The 19,100-nt window shown below is 40.6% G+C and overlaps 2 protein-coding genes across 2 annotated transcripts in view; one reads left to right on the forward strand and one right to left on the reverse strand.

Moving 5' to 3' along the window:
- Positions 1–7,827, forward strand: part of LOC6054549 — a 32,057-nt gene extending 24,230 nt beyond the window's left edge. The window contains exons 11-14 of the mRNA XM_038260814.1: positions 6,138–6,521; positions 6,575–7,198; positions 7,258–7,440; positions 7,503–7,827. Coding sequence (XP_038116742.1) covers positions 6,138–6,521; positions 6,575–7,198; positions 7,258–7,440; positions 7,503–7,663 — 1,352 coding nt within the window. The 3' untranslated portion in view covers positions 7,664–7,827. The remainder of the gene's footprint in view (positions 1–6,137; positions 6,522–6,574; positions 7,199–7,257; positions 7,441–7,502) is intronic.
- A 3,684-nt stretch (positions 7,828–11,511) lies between these two features.
- LOC6042291 (putative Dol-P-Glc:Glc(2)Man(9)GlcNAc(2)-PP-Dol alpha-1,2-glucosyltransferase) lies at positions 11,512–13,492 on the reverse strand. Its single transcript, XM_001851375.2, has 3 exons — positions 13,184–13,492; positions 12,651–13,121; positions 11,512–12,304 (listed from the first exon to the last, which is right to left on the reverse strand). Exons 1-3 carry the CDS (start codon positions 13,337–13,339, stop codon positions 11,549–11,551), a joined length of 1,383 nt encoding a protein of 460 aa, XP_001851427.2. The 5' UTR covers positions 13,340–13,492; the 3' UTR covers positions 11,512–11,548.
- Positions 13,493–19,100: the final 5,608 nt, after the last annotated feature.

Raw genomic sequence — 19,100 nt, forward strand, 5'->3', positions numbered from 1 at the left:
AAAACCAAAACCAAAACCAAAACCAAAACCAAAACCAAAACCAAAACCAAAACCAAAACCAAAACCAAAACCAAAACCAAAACCAAACCAAAACCAAAACCAAAACCAAAACCAAACCAAAACCAAACCAAAACCAAAACCAAAACCAAAACCAAAACCAAAACCAAAACCAAAACCAAACCAAAACCAAAACCAAAACCAAAACCAAAACCAAAACCAAAACCAAAACCAAAACCAAAACCAAAACCAAAACCAAAACCAAAACCAAAACCAAAACCAAAACCAAAACCAAAACCAAAACCAAAACCAAAACCAAAACCAAAACCAAAACCAAAACCAAAACCAAAACCAAAACCAAAACCAAAACCAAAACCAAAACCAAAACCAAAACCAAAACCAAAACCAAAACCAAAAACATCTCTGGAACAAAACATATTCCTTTTTGTCGATAAGCGATTCTTATCTAAAATCGAACGGAGAATACAATGGTGAAGTCAAATTTAAAAAAATAAATGGGGCTTTTTTGAGTTCAATTTGTTGGGTGGTGACGCGCGGTCAATTATGTGGCATTTTGTGTGAAAAGAAAAGAATTTTGCTTCGTGTTTCATCCTGGTTGGCTTGCCCACAAGCAGAAGAAAATCAGTTCAATTTGTTGGGTTGTGACGCGCGGTCAATTATGTGGCATTGTGTGTGAAAAGAAGAGAATTTTATTTCGTGTTTCATCCTGGTTGGCTTGCCCACAAGCAGAAAAAAATCAGTTCAATTTGTTGGGTGGTGACGCGCGGTCAATTATGTGGCATTGTGTGTGAAAAGAAAAGAATTTTATTTCGTGTTTCATCCTGGTTGGCTTGCCCACAAGCAGAAGAAAATCAGTTCGAATTGTTGGGTGGTGACGCGCGTTCAATTATGTGGCATTGTGTGTGAAAGGAAAAGAATTTTATTTCGTGTTTCATCCTGATTGGCTTGCTCAAGTCCTTCCTACATCATCGTTGATCGGGAGGCACGACGTCGTGTGAATTGTTGCATTAAAATAAGTTTAAGTATTACTGTAAATGACTGTAAAAAAGTCCTTCCTATATCATCAATGTCGTCTGGGTAATCGTGATGAAAAATTACATTTATTCAGTGTTTAAATACCTGTGCGCGAGTGTTTTGGTGTGCTAATTAGAAAGACCTTCCCATAGCATCGTTGCTCGGAAGGCTCGCCGACGGGTTTGTTATGAAAGTCCTCCCCATAGCATCGTAGCTCGGGAGGCATCGAAAAGCCAATACCTTATCCTACTAACGCAAAAAAAATAATCACGTGATGCTTGAAGGAGATGCTGTGGATTCAACGGTCTCAAGCGGTATCAACAAGTATATAGCGAAAAACTATGTGCTTGATGAGTCTGCAACTTCAACTATCGGACTAACATTCCTCCCTTTCGTTGAACTGCAGGCTTCTTGGGAGGGCGCCGGTATTGACTAATAAAGTCGGGGTCTTCAGGGGTTAAACAGTGAACGGATGGTTGGCTCCCACTGATCATTTTTGATTCATTGTTTAACTTCAGCTGATCTGTCAATAACGGAGTAGCAGCTCATTGGCAGTCAACCATGCTCATGCTCATGCTCATGCTCAAGTGATTATTATCTAAAATCGAACGGAGAATACAATGGTGAAGTCAAATTTAAAAAAAATAAATGGGGCTTTTTTGAGATACGGCCATTTAAAGTATTCAATTGCGCAATACAGGTAGAAAAAAAATCCTACAAAATTGAGTCTAAGACTGACCCTCTTTGATTTGTGGTTCCTGAGTTATCGTCGTTTGAAGATAGGGGTTTCGCTCAAAAATCGCCAAAAAGTCGATTTTTTGGGAGGGTACAAAAATGGAAGGGGTGGTCCGATTTGGATGAAATTCGGTATTTTTGCATGTTTTGATAGTCTCAACAGCTCTGTCAAATTTGAGCAGAATCAGAGATGGTAATTTTCAAATTTGCATTTTTTTCTTGCAAACTTCAGGTGGAATGAGCCATATTGAAAATGTTTAATAACACGCTAATAAGAGGAAATGTTATACATTTCAAAAACTCTCCTAATAACAAGATTTGTTATTCGTTTGGTATTCTGACTTAGAAATAAAATTACCACAAACCGCACAAATGGAAAAGCTTCTAAGTAACGTCAAGATTCGAATTCCCGGACGCTTCGAATCCCGGACACTTCAACTTGTTTTATCAATTATTTGGATATAAGTTCACATTATGAATGTCAAAACTGTGTTATTTGATGAATTCTAACTTCAACTTTCATTTAAAGTTTGTTTGAACGCTGTAGTTAATGTCAAAACAATTAAATAAAATATATAATAAAATATGTTATTGAAATAACAACATAATAACAGTTTAAGTTATTTTTCGAACAAATCTTTGTTATTGATTTTTTGGGGTGATTAGTCATTATAATTAAAAAAGAGCATCATTAGTGTGGTGCTTTTCGGGACGCGCAGTTTTTCCTTTTTCTTTTTTTCATTGTTTTTTTTCACTCGCTTTCGTTGGCCAATGAGTTTTTTTTGTGTTGTTTTCTTTTTATAGTTTTCTATAAAAACGTACCTATTTTTTGAGACTAGCAAGTCGTATTGCTGGATTAAGTTTTTTCTATATCATCGATGATTGGGAGGTACGCGGTCGAATATTTTTTAAGGCTTATGATATAAAATCATTTTAATAAATGAAGCCCTTCCTACATCACCGTTGATCGGAAGGCACGCCGACGGAGAATTTCTGGAGAGTCGCGGTCGAATTAATACTATATTTAAATCCCTAGATAGCTATCTTTCCGCAGCCGGCTGCCTAAGATTTTTAAAATTTCAACCGATAAACAAATTGCTTATGATCGCATCACCTACCATAGTGAATCCTGACCTCATACTCATCTTTCTAACCCCTTAAAACTCATTTGATACTTTGTCGGAGACGCAGCCGATTTAGCGTCTCTCATCACTCAAGTATCGGACTAACATTCCCATCCACCCCGTGTCTTACCACTGGTCGTGGCTGGCGTCGGTATTGATCAGCACGATAGGGACCTTTGAAAATTGCGAAGGGGTGATGATTGGTTCCTACTTTTCATTTGTGGTCCACGGAGCAATGTTTGGGGGTCCTGGTCAATAACGAAGTAGCAACTACGGGTAGACACAAATGCTATGCTATGCTATGCTATGCAAATCTTTGTTATTGATTTTTGTTATTTTAACAACTAATCTGATCATCCCAATAACATATTTCGATCTTCTCACAATATCAAAAACTGACCTTCCCAAGTTATTTCCGTCTGCTCGGGAAGATATTTATTCTGAAATAATTATAAATTTAATACTTCGGTTATGTTTTATAGAGTCAATCTCTTCTCATAAAAGTTTTAATTGGACCGGGAAACTATAGCTTTCCATTCAATAATATAACTTTTTCCCAACAGATGTCAGCTCTCAGCGAGTTCCATTCATTAGAAGCTTAAAAAATGAACTCGCGTTGATTGTGTTTAGCTAGAAACGTGACGATAATTGTTGGTCTAAATTTGCAATTCTTATTTGAAACCAGTTTTCCCCCCGAAATAAGTCATTTCATGCTGTTTTGCAATCTTCTAACACTTTCAAAAAAGAAGCTCAAAAAAAAGTCAAACATCATCCCAGCATCCCATTTCGTTTCTCAGCACAACTTCCAAGCTTTCAGCCCTAATTAAATCGTTGTTATTAAGTCTCGTTTAGCGCGCGTTCACTGCTCACACAGGCGTCCGTGTTGTGGTGAGATCAAAAGTTCTTCACCAATATGATTGCACGACTCATCGGTATCATTCAGCTTGACTTTTCTCCTCTCTCCTCTCGATTCAGTCCGGTGCCGTCTGCCAACTGGGACAGACCTAGTTAAAAGTTTGCTTCGACTTACTATTTATAAATACGGTGATTTAGAAGAAGCAGATTCGCTTATCTAACGCTAAGTGTTTGTTTTGATTGGTTACGCCAAAAAGGATGGCACTTTCGTTGCTGGAGTGGTTAACGGCTCTAGTAGTGGCAGTACTGAGCGTCAACTATCTGCTGGTTCGACGGAACTTGAAGTACTGCCACCAGTGGCCAGGACCGGCTGCGTTCCCGCTAATCGGATGCTACTATTTGTACTTTAACAAGAGTCCGGAAGGTATGACGAAAGGGGTTTAAAAAATAATTTAGTTAGAACGTTGAATTTAAGAGACTTCTGTCACAGCGCAGATGCTGGTTAAGATATGCCGATAATGATACAGTTAGAAATAGGGAAGATTTCCATGGAAAGTGGTAATAAGCAGCGTATAAATCAAGATAACGCCTCGTTTGAAAGTGGATAGAATGCCAGAGGTGAATAATGATTCACACTGTGTCATATAGTTGTACCACACGATAACGAATCTGTCTGGATATTAGATTTTTATGTTCAGTAATATAATGTGAATTTGTCGTTTTGTTCAAGTAGGTTTCCCATACTGAAGTTCTATTTATTTCTGGATAATATATTATTATTATCAGAAACTCTGCATGAAAACTTTTCTAATGCATTTTTTTGTTATATAGCGGTGTGACAATTTTGCCCGTTACCGACAATTATCGACATTACCGTCGGCTGCTTGATTGTATTGTATTAAAAAGTCTTAACAGAACGAGGATTGAACCATCAACTTATTGGTTGATGATCTGACACACTACCACCGCGCCATTGTCGCTTAATGAAATGTGAGGGACAGAGCATCAATATATTTTTCTCTCTGAAGTGTTGCTCGGGGACGCGTCAGCATTGAGAGATGGCGTCGCTTTTTACATTTTTCCTCCATCGAAACCGACTACTTTATCGACTTCATTTGACTGGGCGAGATAGGACGCCGTCTATTTTTAAACGATGACTCAGCACTTTTCCACTTTTGCTCTTAAAAAAACAGATTGGAGCACGATGTAATGCCACGTCCCTATTAGGTTTTACAGCGTGACGTCACGAGCGCAAACGCACACACATTTTTGCTGAGACACACGTGCAAAAAATGTAAACAGTGCAGCCAAGCTGTCAAAAGGTTAGAACCTAAAAACCGAGTCGTCGTAAAACCTAATTATATGTGATGGTGAAAACGTCAGGTCGCTGACATGTTTACACCAAGGGAATGATGGAACACAAATGATCACAAATTCGCATAACTAATGTCTAGATTGTTCAGGTGAACACCAAAAACGCGTTCAAAATTAAAGTGGCAAAATAAAGCTCTTCGCTGCTTAATTGATTGTTTGTTAACACGACGCCGTATCATTTAATCGTTTTCTGACGTATAAATAATTTTGCCGCCCGAAACCAGTTAAAGAATTGAAAAATAGAAATATGGTTAAAATTGTTTTTTTTCTTGATTTCTGTGCATCTATGTCTACAACCAAGATTGTTTACTTTTTGGTCTGACAGATTTGGTCTGACAGCTCTATCATAGATTTTGGTCTGGAGCAGACGAGGGATAGAACACAGCTCCCTTTTGCATGGTTTACACATGGGCAAACATGATTTACGGGCTTTGCTGCAAAATTTGTAATAAAAGGTAAAATTTTTTTCGTAGCAAATTTACTACGACAGATTCAGATAAATATTTTTCCTGTGGGTATGGTTTATACAAGTTTTCCTTGATCATTTTTTGGAAAAATGGGTTTTATTTTTCTGTTAGGTTAAATTTGTTATAAAAATAACAGTCCTCCTCTGGTGGACCCGGGTCCACAATCGGAGGTTCTATACCAGGCTAAAAAGCGATATTTTCAATTGGCTATTTTTCAGCATAAAAGAAAAAAATGACAAAAAATGGTCTGTTTTGAAAAACGTTCCATGGGATTTGAACACTTTCTTCGTGGTTCCGATTTTCATGAACACATGTTCACGATTCTCCGTGTAGGGTGTCCACTATTGGTTAACATACCCTAGTTCATACTCTCGATTTCTTTATCAGCTGGTATAGTTTTGCGGATATTTGAACATCAACAAATCAAACATTTTCTAGAACTGCATTGTCCAGACGTGCAAAGTGGACTTCTCTGTAACTTGTTTTCAACAAACAAGCACATACACGAAAAGTACCAACTCAATCACCCTTCCACTCTTCCCACTCTCAGACACCTGGTCCTTCATAACGAACCTCAGCCGGAAGTATGGCAAGCTGTTTTGCGTGTGGATCGGCAGCAGGCTGGCGCTGTTCTGCAGCAACCACTCGGATACGGAAACGGTGCTGAGCAGCCAGAAGTTGATCCGGAAGAGCGAGCTGTACAAGTTTCTGATCCCGTGGCTCGGCGATGGACTGCTGCTGAGCACCGGGCAGAAGTGGTTCAACAAGCGGAAGATCCTGACGCCGGCGTTTCACTTCAAGATTCTGGAGCAGTTTGTCGAGGTGTTTGACAAGCAGAGCACGGTTCTGGTGCAGAGGTTGAGGGAGCAGGCTACCGGGAAGTTGGTGAACATCTACCCCTTTGTGACGTTGGCAGCGTTGGACATTATTTGTGGTAGGATATTGTAAGATCTTCCGAAGTAGTAATTGATGATCTCGTGTTTCCAGAAACTGCCATGGGCACCTCGATCAACGCCCAAACGGACACCGACTCCAAGTACGTACGAGCGGTTACGGAGCTGAGCTACCTGCTAGCAGGTCGTTTCATGAAGGTTTGGCAAAGGTCGGACTTTTTGTTCAACCTCTCCACGGACAAAAAGCGCCAGGATAAGGTGATCAAGGTGTTGCATGACTTCACAACCTCGATCATTCGATCGAGAAGGGAGGAACTGTTGGCTGAGAAGATCGAAACGAACGACACCGCTGACGAAGAGGGCGTTGGAACCAGGAAGAAGATGGCATTCTTGGACGTCTTGCTGCAAGCTTCGATCGATGGGCGACCATTGACCGATAAAGAAATCCAGGAGGAGGTGGACACCTTTATGTTTGAAGGACATGACACGACGACGATCGCGATTACGTTCACGCTGATGTTGCTGGCCAAACATCCCGATATTCAGGAAAAGGTCTACCAAGAGGTTACTGAGATCATTGGAAAGGACCTGAACGCACCCACAACCTATCGCAACCTACAAGACATGAAGTACCTGGAGTTGGTGATCAAGGAGTCGCTTCGGTTGTACCCACCAGTACCGATCATTGGACGGAAGTTTACGGAAAAGACTGAAATCGGTAGGATCTTCAACTTTTTCAAAATTTCGCATAAATAAAACGTTTCTCTTATGGAATAGATGGCAAGGTGGTTCCGGAGGACTCGAACTTCAACGTTGGTATCATTCTGATGCATCGCGATCCAACGCAGTTTGAGGAGCCGGAACGGTTCGACCCGGAGCGGTTTAGTCCAGAACGGACAACCGAGCTCAGTTCACCGTACGCGTATATCCCGTTCAGCGCAGGGCCAAGAAATTGTATTGGTGAGTCAACTTTGTACGACCCAATTATTAAACAATAATAATTTTATTTCCGCCCTAAACAGGTCAAAAGTTCGCCATGCTGGAGCTGAAGAGCACCCTTTCGAAGCTCATCCGCAACTATCGGCTCACGGACACCGGCCCGGAACCGAAGCTGATCATCCAGCTGACGCTAAAGCCCAAGGACGGCCTGAAGGTTGCGTTCGTCCCGCGTGCTGCAGCATAACGATTTTTTGTTACAACCCATACAGAGAGACTTATTGAATAGCAGGTTTATTGTGATATGTGTTTATCGGTTTTCAATAAAAATTTTCAAAATGGTTTGGAGAATGTCATCATTGTCATCAGAGAAAACTCTTTCTGTTGGCGACGATGCTGTAATACAGAAAAGTAGTTTATGCAAGAAGACTTTCGATGCAAGTGCTGAAAAGTTAAACTTTGTAGCACTCAAATCGGTGATGTAATTTGCTATTTGCAATTCCGCTGTGAAACTGTCAACTTTTCCTGTCCTTCTAAAACTAAACGGCCTACTTTTCCCTACAAAAAATAACAGAATGGAAAATAAGTACCTTTGAATACCAGTGCTGAAAAGTTCTACCGATCTACCGTTTACGAGGCGGAAGCGTTACCACTAGACTACGTGACTCGGTTAAGAATCTTATTAATGGGGGAAGAATGGTGCACGCCCAAAAAGTCAAAACCGTGCAGTGGTGCCAACATCAGAAAAAAGGCGTTTCACTTTTTTTGTAATGTTGGTACCATGCAAATTGGGTACTAAAGCCCTATGTCAATTTTTATGTACAACCTAGGGGTCGAACAGATCGGTCAATAGAGCTTTATGACGTTTCGCGTACGCACACTAGCGCACCATTTGGTTTTGCTGCCTGACAAAATTTAACCTCACTTTATTGTCGTGTACGTACACTCAATACATACGCACGTAGATTACTCTATACATTATCAACGCATTAAAATAATTGCTTCATTTCGTCAATATATTAACGAAATCCCACCATGCCTATAGGAACCTTGGTGAGTTAAAATGTCATATTCAAATCAAAACAAAACAAATTTCACCGGTTTCGGTTACAGTCACGACGTCGTTCCAAAAAAAAAAAACAAACGGAATCAGCGGCCTGGGTGCCGTTTCGGCGCTGTTCTACATGGAAAGTGACGACCTGCTTTCACCCCCAAATCGGTTCCAAATCGAGGGACATAGTCTCGTTACGGTGAACCAGATCAAACAGCAGCCGGATGTGGATCGCAACGATCGAATGAGTCGAGGTGATGGACGTGTTTGAAGCTAGACAGGAGCGAGCAAGGGTTGAACTGAAGCGATTGAGGAGGTTAGTAAGCTGGATGTTTTAACATCAAAAAATCCAACCGACTTCCTATCTCAGATTCTTTTCCGGTTCCAAACAACCTTAGCGAGCTTCGCGTTCAAGCGCATCTGGTTCGATCGCCAGTACCAGATTCAATCCCAACGTAGCCACGGGCGGTGGCGGTCGGAAGATTCCGGGAACCAACAACAAGATTTACATTTTTTTGGCACTTTTACGGTGGTTGCGAATGTTCTAAGCGGAACGCGGTGGTGCTAAATCCATTTCGTCCCAGTTGCTGCACTTTTTCAACCAGACCTACATACGGTGCGCGGGATACATGCCGACGAAGAGCTCAAACGGTTTGTTTTAAATTTTTTGTATAATTCTTGAATTTGCTGCTTTTTTTTGCTGTAAATATAGTTGTGTTTCCGCTTTTTATTCATAAACCACCGAAAAAGGGAGTGGAGGGTTACGTTTCGTCCTGTAGCAGGCCCTGGACACCATAGCACCACACCGTTCCGGATGGTTTCACCAAGTCCCCGTCCCCGTTTTTAATCGTCGGGCGGCTCAGACAGAAGGGTCATACGACGCAATCGTCGATTCTGGATATGAATCGTGTTAAACTACGTTTTGCGCAATTTTTTTAAAAGGAAGTTGTGGTGATGTTTATAAGATGTCAAATTTAACCGAGATTAATAAACCACGGTGGGAAGGCTAGCTCAACTTTTCGTCGATCTATTGACGAAAATATCAAAACCACCGTCAATAAATTGACGAATAATAAAACCATCGACTCTGTCCAACCCCTAGTGTATAACAGTAAAAAACACGATTAAAAATAATTTCTTATCACTTTTTTTCATTTTAATGCAAAACAATTGACAGGACAACATTTTTTCGATGGATCAACTATGGTCCCCTTGGAACGAGCTGTTAAGTAGGAGCTTTTCTGTCAAGAAGGACCGCGAAGTTAATTTTTCAAAATTAATTTAAAAATCCATTTTAAACTTTTTGTGGTCGTACAAAGGGTCATTGTACTCAGAAAAATAAACTTTATCGTTGTTGGGTAGAGTAGTCATCAATGAGACACGGAGAACAATAATAAAATGGCTCTCACAAGACGTAGTTTCAACCAATCAGGCTCATATTTGGGAGAAAGATGTATTTACTAGATACGCATCTGCCATAATAGTGGCTTTGGTTAAGGACGCTCCTTTGTAAAGTTATTCATACATGTTTGATTCTGGGGTGTAAAAGTAAATTTCGCTTATAGGCTGCCATTAACACAAAAACTAATATTTCTCAAAATTTCTTGCGTCATTGCACAGGGCATGAGTTGGGCTACAATGTCCTTTTAGGCCGATGCAAATATTAAAAAAAGTTTTTGTCCCTCGGCCCTGGCCGAGGTCAAGGGGGGGGCAAAAAAATTAAAAAAATATAAAAATTTAAATAACAAGCCATAGTCTTCACATTTAAATGAAAAAAGTGTTTTAAAATGCATTTTCCACTAGTTCAGTTGTTTTGCAATCATTAGTTTTCAAAAAATCTAAGATCTGACAAAAACAAAAATTGTATCGAAAAAATAGGTTTTGCATCGAAAATTTTCAAAAAATCTTAAGATTTTTTTATAAACCCAAACATGCTAAAAATGATTTTAAACGCAGAAGAATGTATTTTAATTTGATTTCAGCTGGTTGCACTTGAATTTTCATTGAAATTTTGAAGTTTATTGTAAAAATATTTTTTTTGCCCCCTGATTTTTCGGGCCAATTTTGAAGGGGGGGGGGGGGGGGACAAAAACTTTTAAAAATATTTGTACCAGCCTTATAAGGTTTGACCAAAATTTAGAATATACTCAGAATCCAGGGCTGTTTCATTGTTCCTCACTGTTTTCGGCCCATGGGTAACGATGAGACACTTTGATTTCTCTTCATTGAACTTTTTAAAATCTATTAAAATCTTTCAAAACAAGAATTGGAAGTGATTTTTGGCATATTTGATGAGTTTGAATTTCATTTAACCAAAAATATAAAGTTATTTAGTATAAATAAATGGATTTTACAAAATTTAAATATTTTTTAGTATAACTCTTGTTAACTACAGTTTCAAGTTGGAAAAATTGCTTTAAAATGTCCAAGACAAGTCACCTGCAATGAATCAACACAAGAACATGATGTTTAGCTAGAAAAATATTGATTTTCGGAGAGTGTCTCATTGTTCCCCAGCTGTCTCATTGTTCCTGCCAAGTGCGTCTACAATGAGACAGTTGAATAACTCTGGCTGTAGACGTCAGATCAATCTCATATTTTGGTCAATGTTAGAACAAATTAAAAGAAAGAAAATGCAACAAAAAAGCTCTTTAAAACATGCTGATGAAAAAAAATACAAAAATCGTTAAAGTTTAAAAACCAACAGTGTCTCATTGATGACTACTCTACCCTAAACAATAATATCAGCTATCTAAGATTCATTTTAGGACCCAATTCCATCTTTTTATCAGCTTGGGAGTTTTAATGTTAAAGTTTATCAGGCTTCAATATATATTTTAAAGATTGTCATTAGGCCGCGGGTAATCGGCTCTCCTCCCACTAACACTTACACACAAGATCCTCTGTAATTACTCTTAGCTTAAAAAAAAATGTAATTACAAAAGTCGACTCGGTCCTAACCAGGTCCCAGTACCGAAAAGGACCTAGTAAAAATATTTTTATGAGAAAAAAAAGATTGTCATTAAATAATAAAAAGAAAAAAATATTGTTTGAAAACGCATGCAATATTTTATTAACAGATCACCAAATGATTCGCTGCGGCTCGGTGTAATCGCTCCAGTAGACCGCTTTCGTGCAAAAGATGTAGAAAGTGGCGGCGTTGATCAGCACATTGGCCAGCACTTCCAGTGCAAGCAGTTTGGTCGAGCTTTGAACGTTGGTCTGGAGCAGTCGCAGCACCAAAAAGGGCAAAATAAAGTACCGCACCTCGATGAGCTGCTGCAAAGCCACCGACGCTAGTGTGGCCAACATCCAAAGCAAGCTAAAGCCGACGGTTTGGCCACCCTGGCCACGGGTGAACAGGATCAACCCGAGCAGCACCAAGATTCCGTGGTAGATTGGAACTGGGAGGAACTTGGCGAACGTCCACCGCTGGTAGAACCGCATCCAGATGTAGAATGTGTAGTGCCGGTTGTCGGCCAGCAGGTAAGGATGGACGATGGTGTTTAGCTGGATCACGCAGAGGAAGAGTCCCACGCAGAAGCAGCTCACGTACCAGCGTTTCAGAGCGAAGCGGGCGACCCGACGAACCGTCCCGAGGACGTGGGAGGGACTGAACGCGGCAAAGAACAGACTGAAGTAGAAGATTTGGGGCAGATGGACGGCGGCCACGTGGGCCGTTTTGTCGCCGACGACGATCGAGCCGTTGTACCAGAGGAAGCAGACGAAGCCGGCCAGGTTCAGCTCGTAGCCGAGAAACTTGGAGTGGGCGTCGCGCAGGACGTTGAGGATTAGGGCGGGGCGTTCCAGCAGGGTGGTGACGGTGGGGATGAGATCCTGGAAGAGATAAATGGTGACATAATTAACACGATCTTACATCCTTTTAAACAGGTTCTGTTATGATAACGTTCATTTAACCGAATAAAAAAAAGATGCTGAATTAAAAGAAAATGGTGGAGTTAATTGATTAATTACTACTTTGCAAACCGAATCTGATAACTCAAATCTCAATTTTTGTATTTAACCAGGTTTTTTTTTCTTGATGACACCGCAACAGAAATAAACAAACAAATTGTTGTGTCAATAAATGAAGAAAGATAACATATCTTAAGTTTTAAGATTATTAGTTACTAATGTTTTATAACGATAAATAATCACCATTCCCAGTTCCCGCATTCCTTACCATGAATCCATACTTTGACTGTGGCTTCTGTTTGGCCTGCCGTTCCGCCAAGCTGACGCTCATCGTCATGTTAACCAGCTGCGACCCGTACACGAACCCAACCCAAACGACGTTCGTCTGGCGCATCAGAATGGCCAGGAAGCCGGCCAGCGCACCCCAGTTGTGCATCTCGCGCACGCTAAAGTACACCATCATCAGCACCATCGTCACGGACAGGACGTCCGTGTAGTACAGATGCGAGAAGAAGTACAGCGGGGGCAGTGTGGCCAGTGAGATCGATTCCAGCAGCAGGTACGCATCGCTACGCCTCGGAATGACCGCCTTGCGGATGATGTAAACGAGGTAGGCGTTGGCGATCGAGGCGACCGCCGACGTCAGCCGCAAAAAGTACGCGGAGCAGGCCTTGAACGGGCTCAGGAAGGAGCCGGAGATCAGGTAAAGACCGGGGAAGGTCGTAATCTTTTCATCCCACTAAAACGGAACAAGAGGTTATCATTTGTAACAATACAAAGAATAACACTAGCGACACTCACAATGTGGAACCGACCCCGGCAGTAGTGCTCGCCCTGCCGAAGATGGAACTCCTCATCAATGACCTGTTTCGAGGTGTTGTACACCAGATGGAACAGAAGGAATGTAACGATGGAATAGACGCCAAGGAACAGGAAAAAGTTGGTTTGGTCGCGCATTTTGAATGCAGTTCTACTTTTGTATATTGCTTGCCAATCACAGACAAAAGGAAACAATAGACACGATCACATTGTGGCACTCTGAATCAGTGGAGTCAGTTCTGGTGATGAAGAACTTGTTTACGTTTCAGTTTATGCCGGTGAAGCCGAAACGTCATGCGACGAAAAAGGTAAACATGGTGGAGCGAAAACAAGCGAAAAAGGCTATGAAATAGCGTGCAAGTGGGTTAAACTGGATGCAAAGTGGGATGAAATTTGTTTGATACACCCAAATGAGAAAGGCAAAATAAATTTAATATATAAGTTTGAAAATGACAATTTCAACTTTTTGTATGGAGCATGGTTATTTGTTATCTTTGCTCGGATAGCACGCCGGCGGAAAGTGATCAAATACGCGATACACTGAAACCCCAATGGTTTGACACGAGTTGTTGTCAAACGGGGTCACTTCTTAGTTTGATACCCTCTTTACACAGAGCTCAGATTGATAGTAAGTTCCCGTGTAAAAAGTGACAGTTTGTCACTCTTTAGTTTGACTTTGTCAACGTGGTACAGACTGAAAAGTGTCAATCGAAAAAGTGTATTGACTAAAAAGAGATCTTCAGCGGTTACACAGTAAGGATGATAAGCTCCCACTATTCATCTATAGGTTCATTGTGATAATCTCTGCTGATCCGTTAAAAACAGAGTAGGGGAAATATACCCTTTCTAATCAAACACCTATCTTCATCATATGGAAAGTTTGATGCTCGATTAAAGCTCAAAAAAATCTTTTCAGGCTATAAACTTACCAGCAACAGCACCGCCTCGAGTAAGCACGTAAATTTATGCCACTTACTGGCCAAAACGATCAAATTTAATGCACTTTGATCATAATTTCTATTTTGCGAGACCATTTCTCAACATTTTGGTGGCACACACATCCACACGCAAGATCAGAGGTTAACTGCATAACAAAAGTCGCCATCAATATCTTTTGACTTGCGCTAACGATTTCAAAGCGCTTAAAATATAATATTGCTTCCAACTATCGGCAACATGTTCTTTTGACCAATATTCAGTCACTCACTTGAAAAATAATCCCGAAACATGTAAATAATTAGCAAGCACCAACAAAAAAAACTAACGCGCTAAGTCTTTTGACGTTTCAGTTTTGAATACCGAGTCTAATCGAAGGCTGAAGAAAACCGAGCGAGGAGCGAAGGCAAATAAAGAACATAGAGCTATCTACGTGCGCATGTATTGCGTGTACGTATACGAAAAAGATTGAGGTTAAATTTTGTACCAGCCAGCAAAACAAATGGCGTGCTAGTGTGCGTGAGAGCGGGCTTAGATAACTCTATAGGGTGGCCACCAACACCACCAACATGCTGGTGCAGCGCCTGTTGGAGTGAGCAAGTGCTGCCAGGAAACTTTCGCTATAAATGCTACTTTTCGTGAGTGTTCGCTAAAAATTTCATCAATTTTGGCAGCACTAAGCAGACCTAAAAGAGCACTGGAAGGAAAAAAGAACTAAGCTGAAAATAGAAAAATGGGCGTGGCCCAATGCACACGACTGATTAGAATGCATTTTTGAAATATTTTTCTTAAATGCTTGTAAAAGGAATAGCATAATTTTTAATAAAAGTGAAAATAAACAGAAATGTTCACAAAAAGTTGCTCTACTCGTTGGTGTACTTGGTTTTAGTGAATTTCAAGGAACAATCCAGATTATCCAGCATCATTCAAACGCGACCGCTTATTAGGCTTAAAATGGGCATATTTCCCCTAGCAGCTTATTGGCCAACCATGCTCATGCCCAATTAGGAAAATTTTACGTAACATACTCAAAAATGGGAAGAGTTCTAGAGTTTTTCATGAAGAACCTTAAAAAAGCTATGAGTTCATTAAGGGGCTACATACAATCACAAAATGTCATATTACAGAAAATTTACTAAATCTAATTAAAGAATGATTAACTTTGCTGAAAGTATAGCTAACATCAAGTTGATTTACGGGTGCTACGATATCTTAAGATTGGATGTACCAAATTAGCTGAAATTTGAGGTGAAGACTCTCAAGACATCTCCCATGTACATGACAAAGCCCGATTTTTAAATTTTGCTTCAAAAAAAAAAAAAAAAAAACGAAAATCAAAAACTGACGGATTTTTGCATGAAAAACACAAAAAAATTTTATCTTAAACTTTTTGAAAATCGGGTTTCGTCATGCACACGCAATTGTTTTAACGAGTCTTCATCAAAATTTTGAGCCGATTTAGTCAAAACAGTGTTGAGATATCGTGGCACCCGTTTTAAAACTGATATCTTTACATAACTATATCTCGGCAATGGTGCAACCAAATGTCTTAAAATTTATTTTGTTAATATATAAAAATGTATAGTTTGATGCCCTGAAAACAGATTAAAAAAATAGACGTGTATTCTCATACCAACCTTTGACTTTTTGCCGATTTTCATGTATGTTACTCCTTAACAGGAGTCCGAGAAACGATTTTTTGAAAATAAAAACTGGGGTTTTCTACGATCCAAGCACAAAAATGAAAAAATGACTCTCGAGTCCAGGGAAATTTAAAATCTCGAGAATCGACGTTTTGATCAAGCAAAATGAAAAGTTTGATGTTCAAAGTGAAAAGGAGTTTTCTTTCATTGCAGTAAGAGTTTTCAAGATGAAAATATGAACATATTTAATTCAAACAATCTGGAAAACTGTTGCATAAGAAAACATAAAAGTCGCAAGGATTTTTTTTAAAGAATATCACATAAGTTAACACATGACAGATTTTTTTTTCATGGAATGTCAGATCTTTAACTAGGTATTTAAATGGCAAATTTTTAAGAGAGTTTAAAAGGTTAAAAACGGTGCAGGAAAATATGTTACACATGACCAATATGACAAAGAACTTTGCATTATACTCTTTTGCTATGAAAGCATTACTTACGTTACTGCCATAAAAGCTTAAGCTAACAAGCTAAGTGCTGCCACCTATTGGAAGTTTGAAGTATCATCTCACAAAGTACTGCAATTGCCGTTCAAGAGCCAAACGACATGCAACACCTAGTGTTGAGTAGCAGAACAGAGCGAAGAATGTCGATTGAAATTTCCGCCCTTTGAGGTTATGTATGCTAATTCTGTTTTGTTAAATTCCAGCGTTCAAAACAACTTTTGAGCAAAAATTTTTTTTATTGCGTTAATTCATAGAGGGCAAAAAGTTTACACTTGTACTACTTGAATTTTTTCTCAAAAGTTGTTCTAAGAGCTGTAAATTCAATTTATAGTTTGCATTCCTATGTAACCGAACAGCGAAAATTTGAATCGTCATTCTTCGATGCTTTGCGCCATCTGTCGGAATTTTTGAGCTTTTAATCGCGAATAAAAGTTCCAACCTTTGTCATCAGCCGGATCTTTTTCAATTTTTACATTTTTTGCAATCGTCAAAATTTTGTTTTTGCGTAACTTTTGAAGGACTCAAGGCAAAAAGTTAAAAAAAAAACTCAGATTGCCCAAACTCGTTTGGTTTGGTAAATATCTACTAGGGTGACAACGAAAAAAAATAAACAAGAGGGACATCACCAATTGTTTGAGCGCTGTAGTTCGTACAGGGAAAATCTCAGATATGTGAGGGAAAAAAAAATGATTCAGAATTTTGGCAGCAGGTGGAACAGGTTTCGCCTAGGGACCCTAAATAGGGAGACTGGTCGAAGTGAATTTGACGTACCCAAACAGACACGAGTTTGACGTATCCAAACGAGCATTTGCCTTTACGCCCAGCAAAACTTGGCAGTGTTGGCAAGCTTGAAACATACGTTGCCAGATCGATTTGGCAAAGTTCGACCAGTCTCTCTATTTAGGGTCTCTAGTCTCGCCCCAATTTCTCCAAGTGTGAGATTGTTGCGGTAAATTCAATTCATTACAATTTTGTCGAAGGGTTCAAAACAATCCGAGTGAATCCTCATCTTTGGATCTTCATTCAACCAGTTCAACCTACAAAATACCATTCTATCACTTTTCACTGTCATCTCAGTTATCCTACAATGTTGATCAAGGCACGTGCATCGCAGTAGCCGCCTGAAAACGAGTTTATTATCGCCGTTTCCGCCGGCACCTGACTTGATCCACCCCTTTTTTTATCCTTTCGTCGACAGTGCACTCTTGGAATGTTGTTGCTATTTTGCCATCCTTCAAAGAGGTTGCGTGACTGTAAGCGGTCCTTACATCGCGTGTCACACCTGGCTCACACCAGCAGAGGACCTGCCATTCGCCGTTTTTTCCCAAAGCATTGATACTTTACGCTTACATTGCATGCACCTTGGATTTGCTCACCTTGCGCTAAAGGTTTTCCACCTAGCATGGTATTCACTATGCTTGTGAACTTTCAAGGATCTTAAGAAACTCTGTGATTTGGTGAATACCATCCCATCATATAAACAAAACGTTTCACCCGGCAGGATATCAATAAATTGGAAAAGGCAATCTGCTTTTGCATAGGTGTAAATTCTTCACTCGTCTCTTAAAGGGGGGGGAGGGGGAGGGGGGTTCCCAACTCCAAGAATCACCCAGGTGTCAATAGAATAATAAAATTTATTTACCTTCAACATGAACTAGACTTGGCATCTGACATGATTTCGCCATTTCTTTTGTTTCAGCTTTTGTAATAAACTGTTGGTTAGGCCCTTTTTGGTCTTTTGCATTGTTTTCGCCCACGAATGGTACAGATTTAAGTGCCTCACGTGTAAGTGATTTCTCCAATTTCATTGTCAGTTTTTGATGGAACACTTTGAATCAGAAAACGATTGCAAGCCGTAAATTGTATGGCCCTAACCTTGGAGGTGAAGTTTCGAGGGCTTACAAATATGGTATGGTTTGAGATGTTACACTCGGAACTACACCCAAATGGCGGTCGCATGGTTGTCCATCTGTCCTCATGTATTTTTTGTGATAAAGGGGTTTGACATTTTTGCCCGTAACCGACTGTTCGGGCCAGACTTGGCCCCACGAAAACGGCGAAGATGGCACCAACCAAATCTTGGTGTGCCGGAGCTGAAAACGACGGTGGACACTTTCGGCGGACTGTAGACTGGTGGACGCACCCGTGGGCGAAGGAAAGAAGCACTTCTTTACACTAACTAAACTTAATTTATTAGAATTAAAGTGCGAGATGTTTCCGTTTCAACTGGTGAAAAAAGGACTGGTGACGTAAACAAAACGCGCGCTCGGTCGTTCCTCTTTTCGCGCGCTTTCTTCGCCTTCTCAATCGCAGCAACGGGTGCCGTTGCGCGCAAACATCACAGGGTGGATCGCAAACCTGTCAAACCGCGTTGTCCAGTGTTGCCGATCTTATCGACGCGTTGGGGCTCCAACATCCTCCCCCCGGGCTGGGGAAGGCCCAGCAGAAGCTTTTTCCAGAGTGGTCGCTTGATGTAGATGTGTGGCCTGCAGCACCGCAGTGGGCGCAAACTGCTGACCAGTGACGGATTCTCCAGCTCCTCCGACGACAACCCAACCCAGGTGAGTCTCTCGCAGTTCCGGGTAATTGTCCCACATGTGAACGAAACCTCGTTTCAGTAAGCGGAAGTACAGGGAGGCACCGACGAGCATGTCAATGCGATCTGGGATGTGGAACTTAGGGTCGGCCAGCTGAAATCCCTTTGGAATCGGCCAATCGGTGGTATTGACCGGTGACGACGGAATCTTTCCAGTTACCTTCGGGACGACCAGGCACTCCACGTCCGCCGTAAATCCGCTGTATCGGGACTGGAGC

This window comes from Culex quinquefasciatus, chromosome 3 (genome assembly GCF_015732765.1).
Source record: "Culex quinquefasciatus strain JHB chromosome 3, VPISU_Cqui_1.0_pri_paternal, whole genome shotgun sequence".
Lineage (NCBI taxonomy): Eukaryota > Metazoa > Arthropoda > Insecta > Diptera > Culicidae > Culex > Culex quinquefasciatus.

Bases quoted from the DNA above. Each gene is read 5' to 3' on its own strand.
- LOC6042291 (XM_001851375.2), bottom strand. From the start codon at position 13,339: ATGCGCGACCAAACCAACTTTTTCCTGTTCCTTGGCGTCTATTCCATC. The intron at 13,122-13,183 runs GTGAGTGTCGCT...GTTCCGTTTTAG, and splicing joins GCCGGGGTCGGTTCCACATT to TGGGATGAAAAGATTACGAC. The intron at 12,305-12,650 runs GTAAGGAATGCG...TATCTCTTCCAG, and splicing joins AGTCAAAGTATGGATTCATG to GATCTCATCCCCACCGTCAC.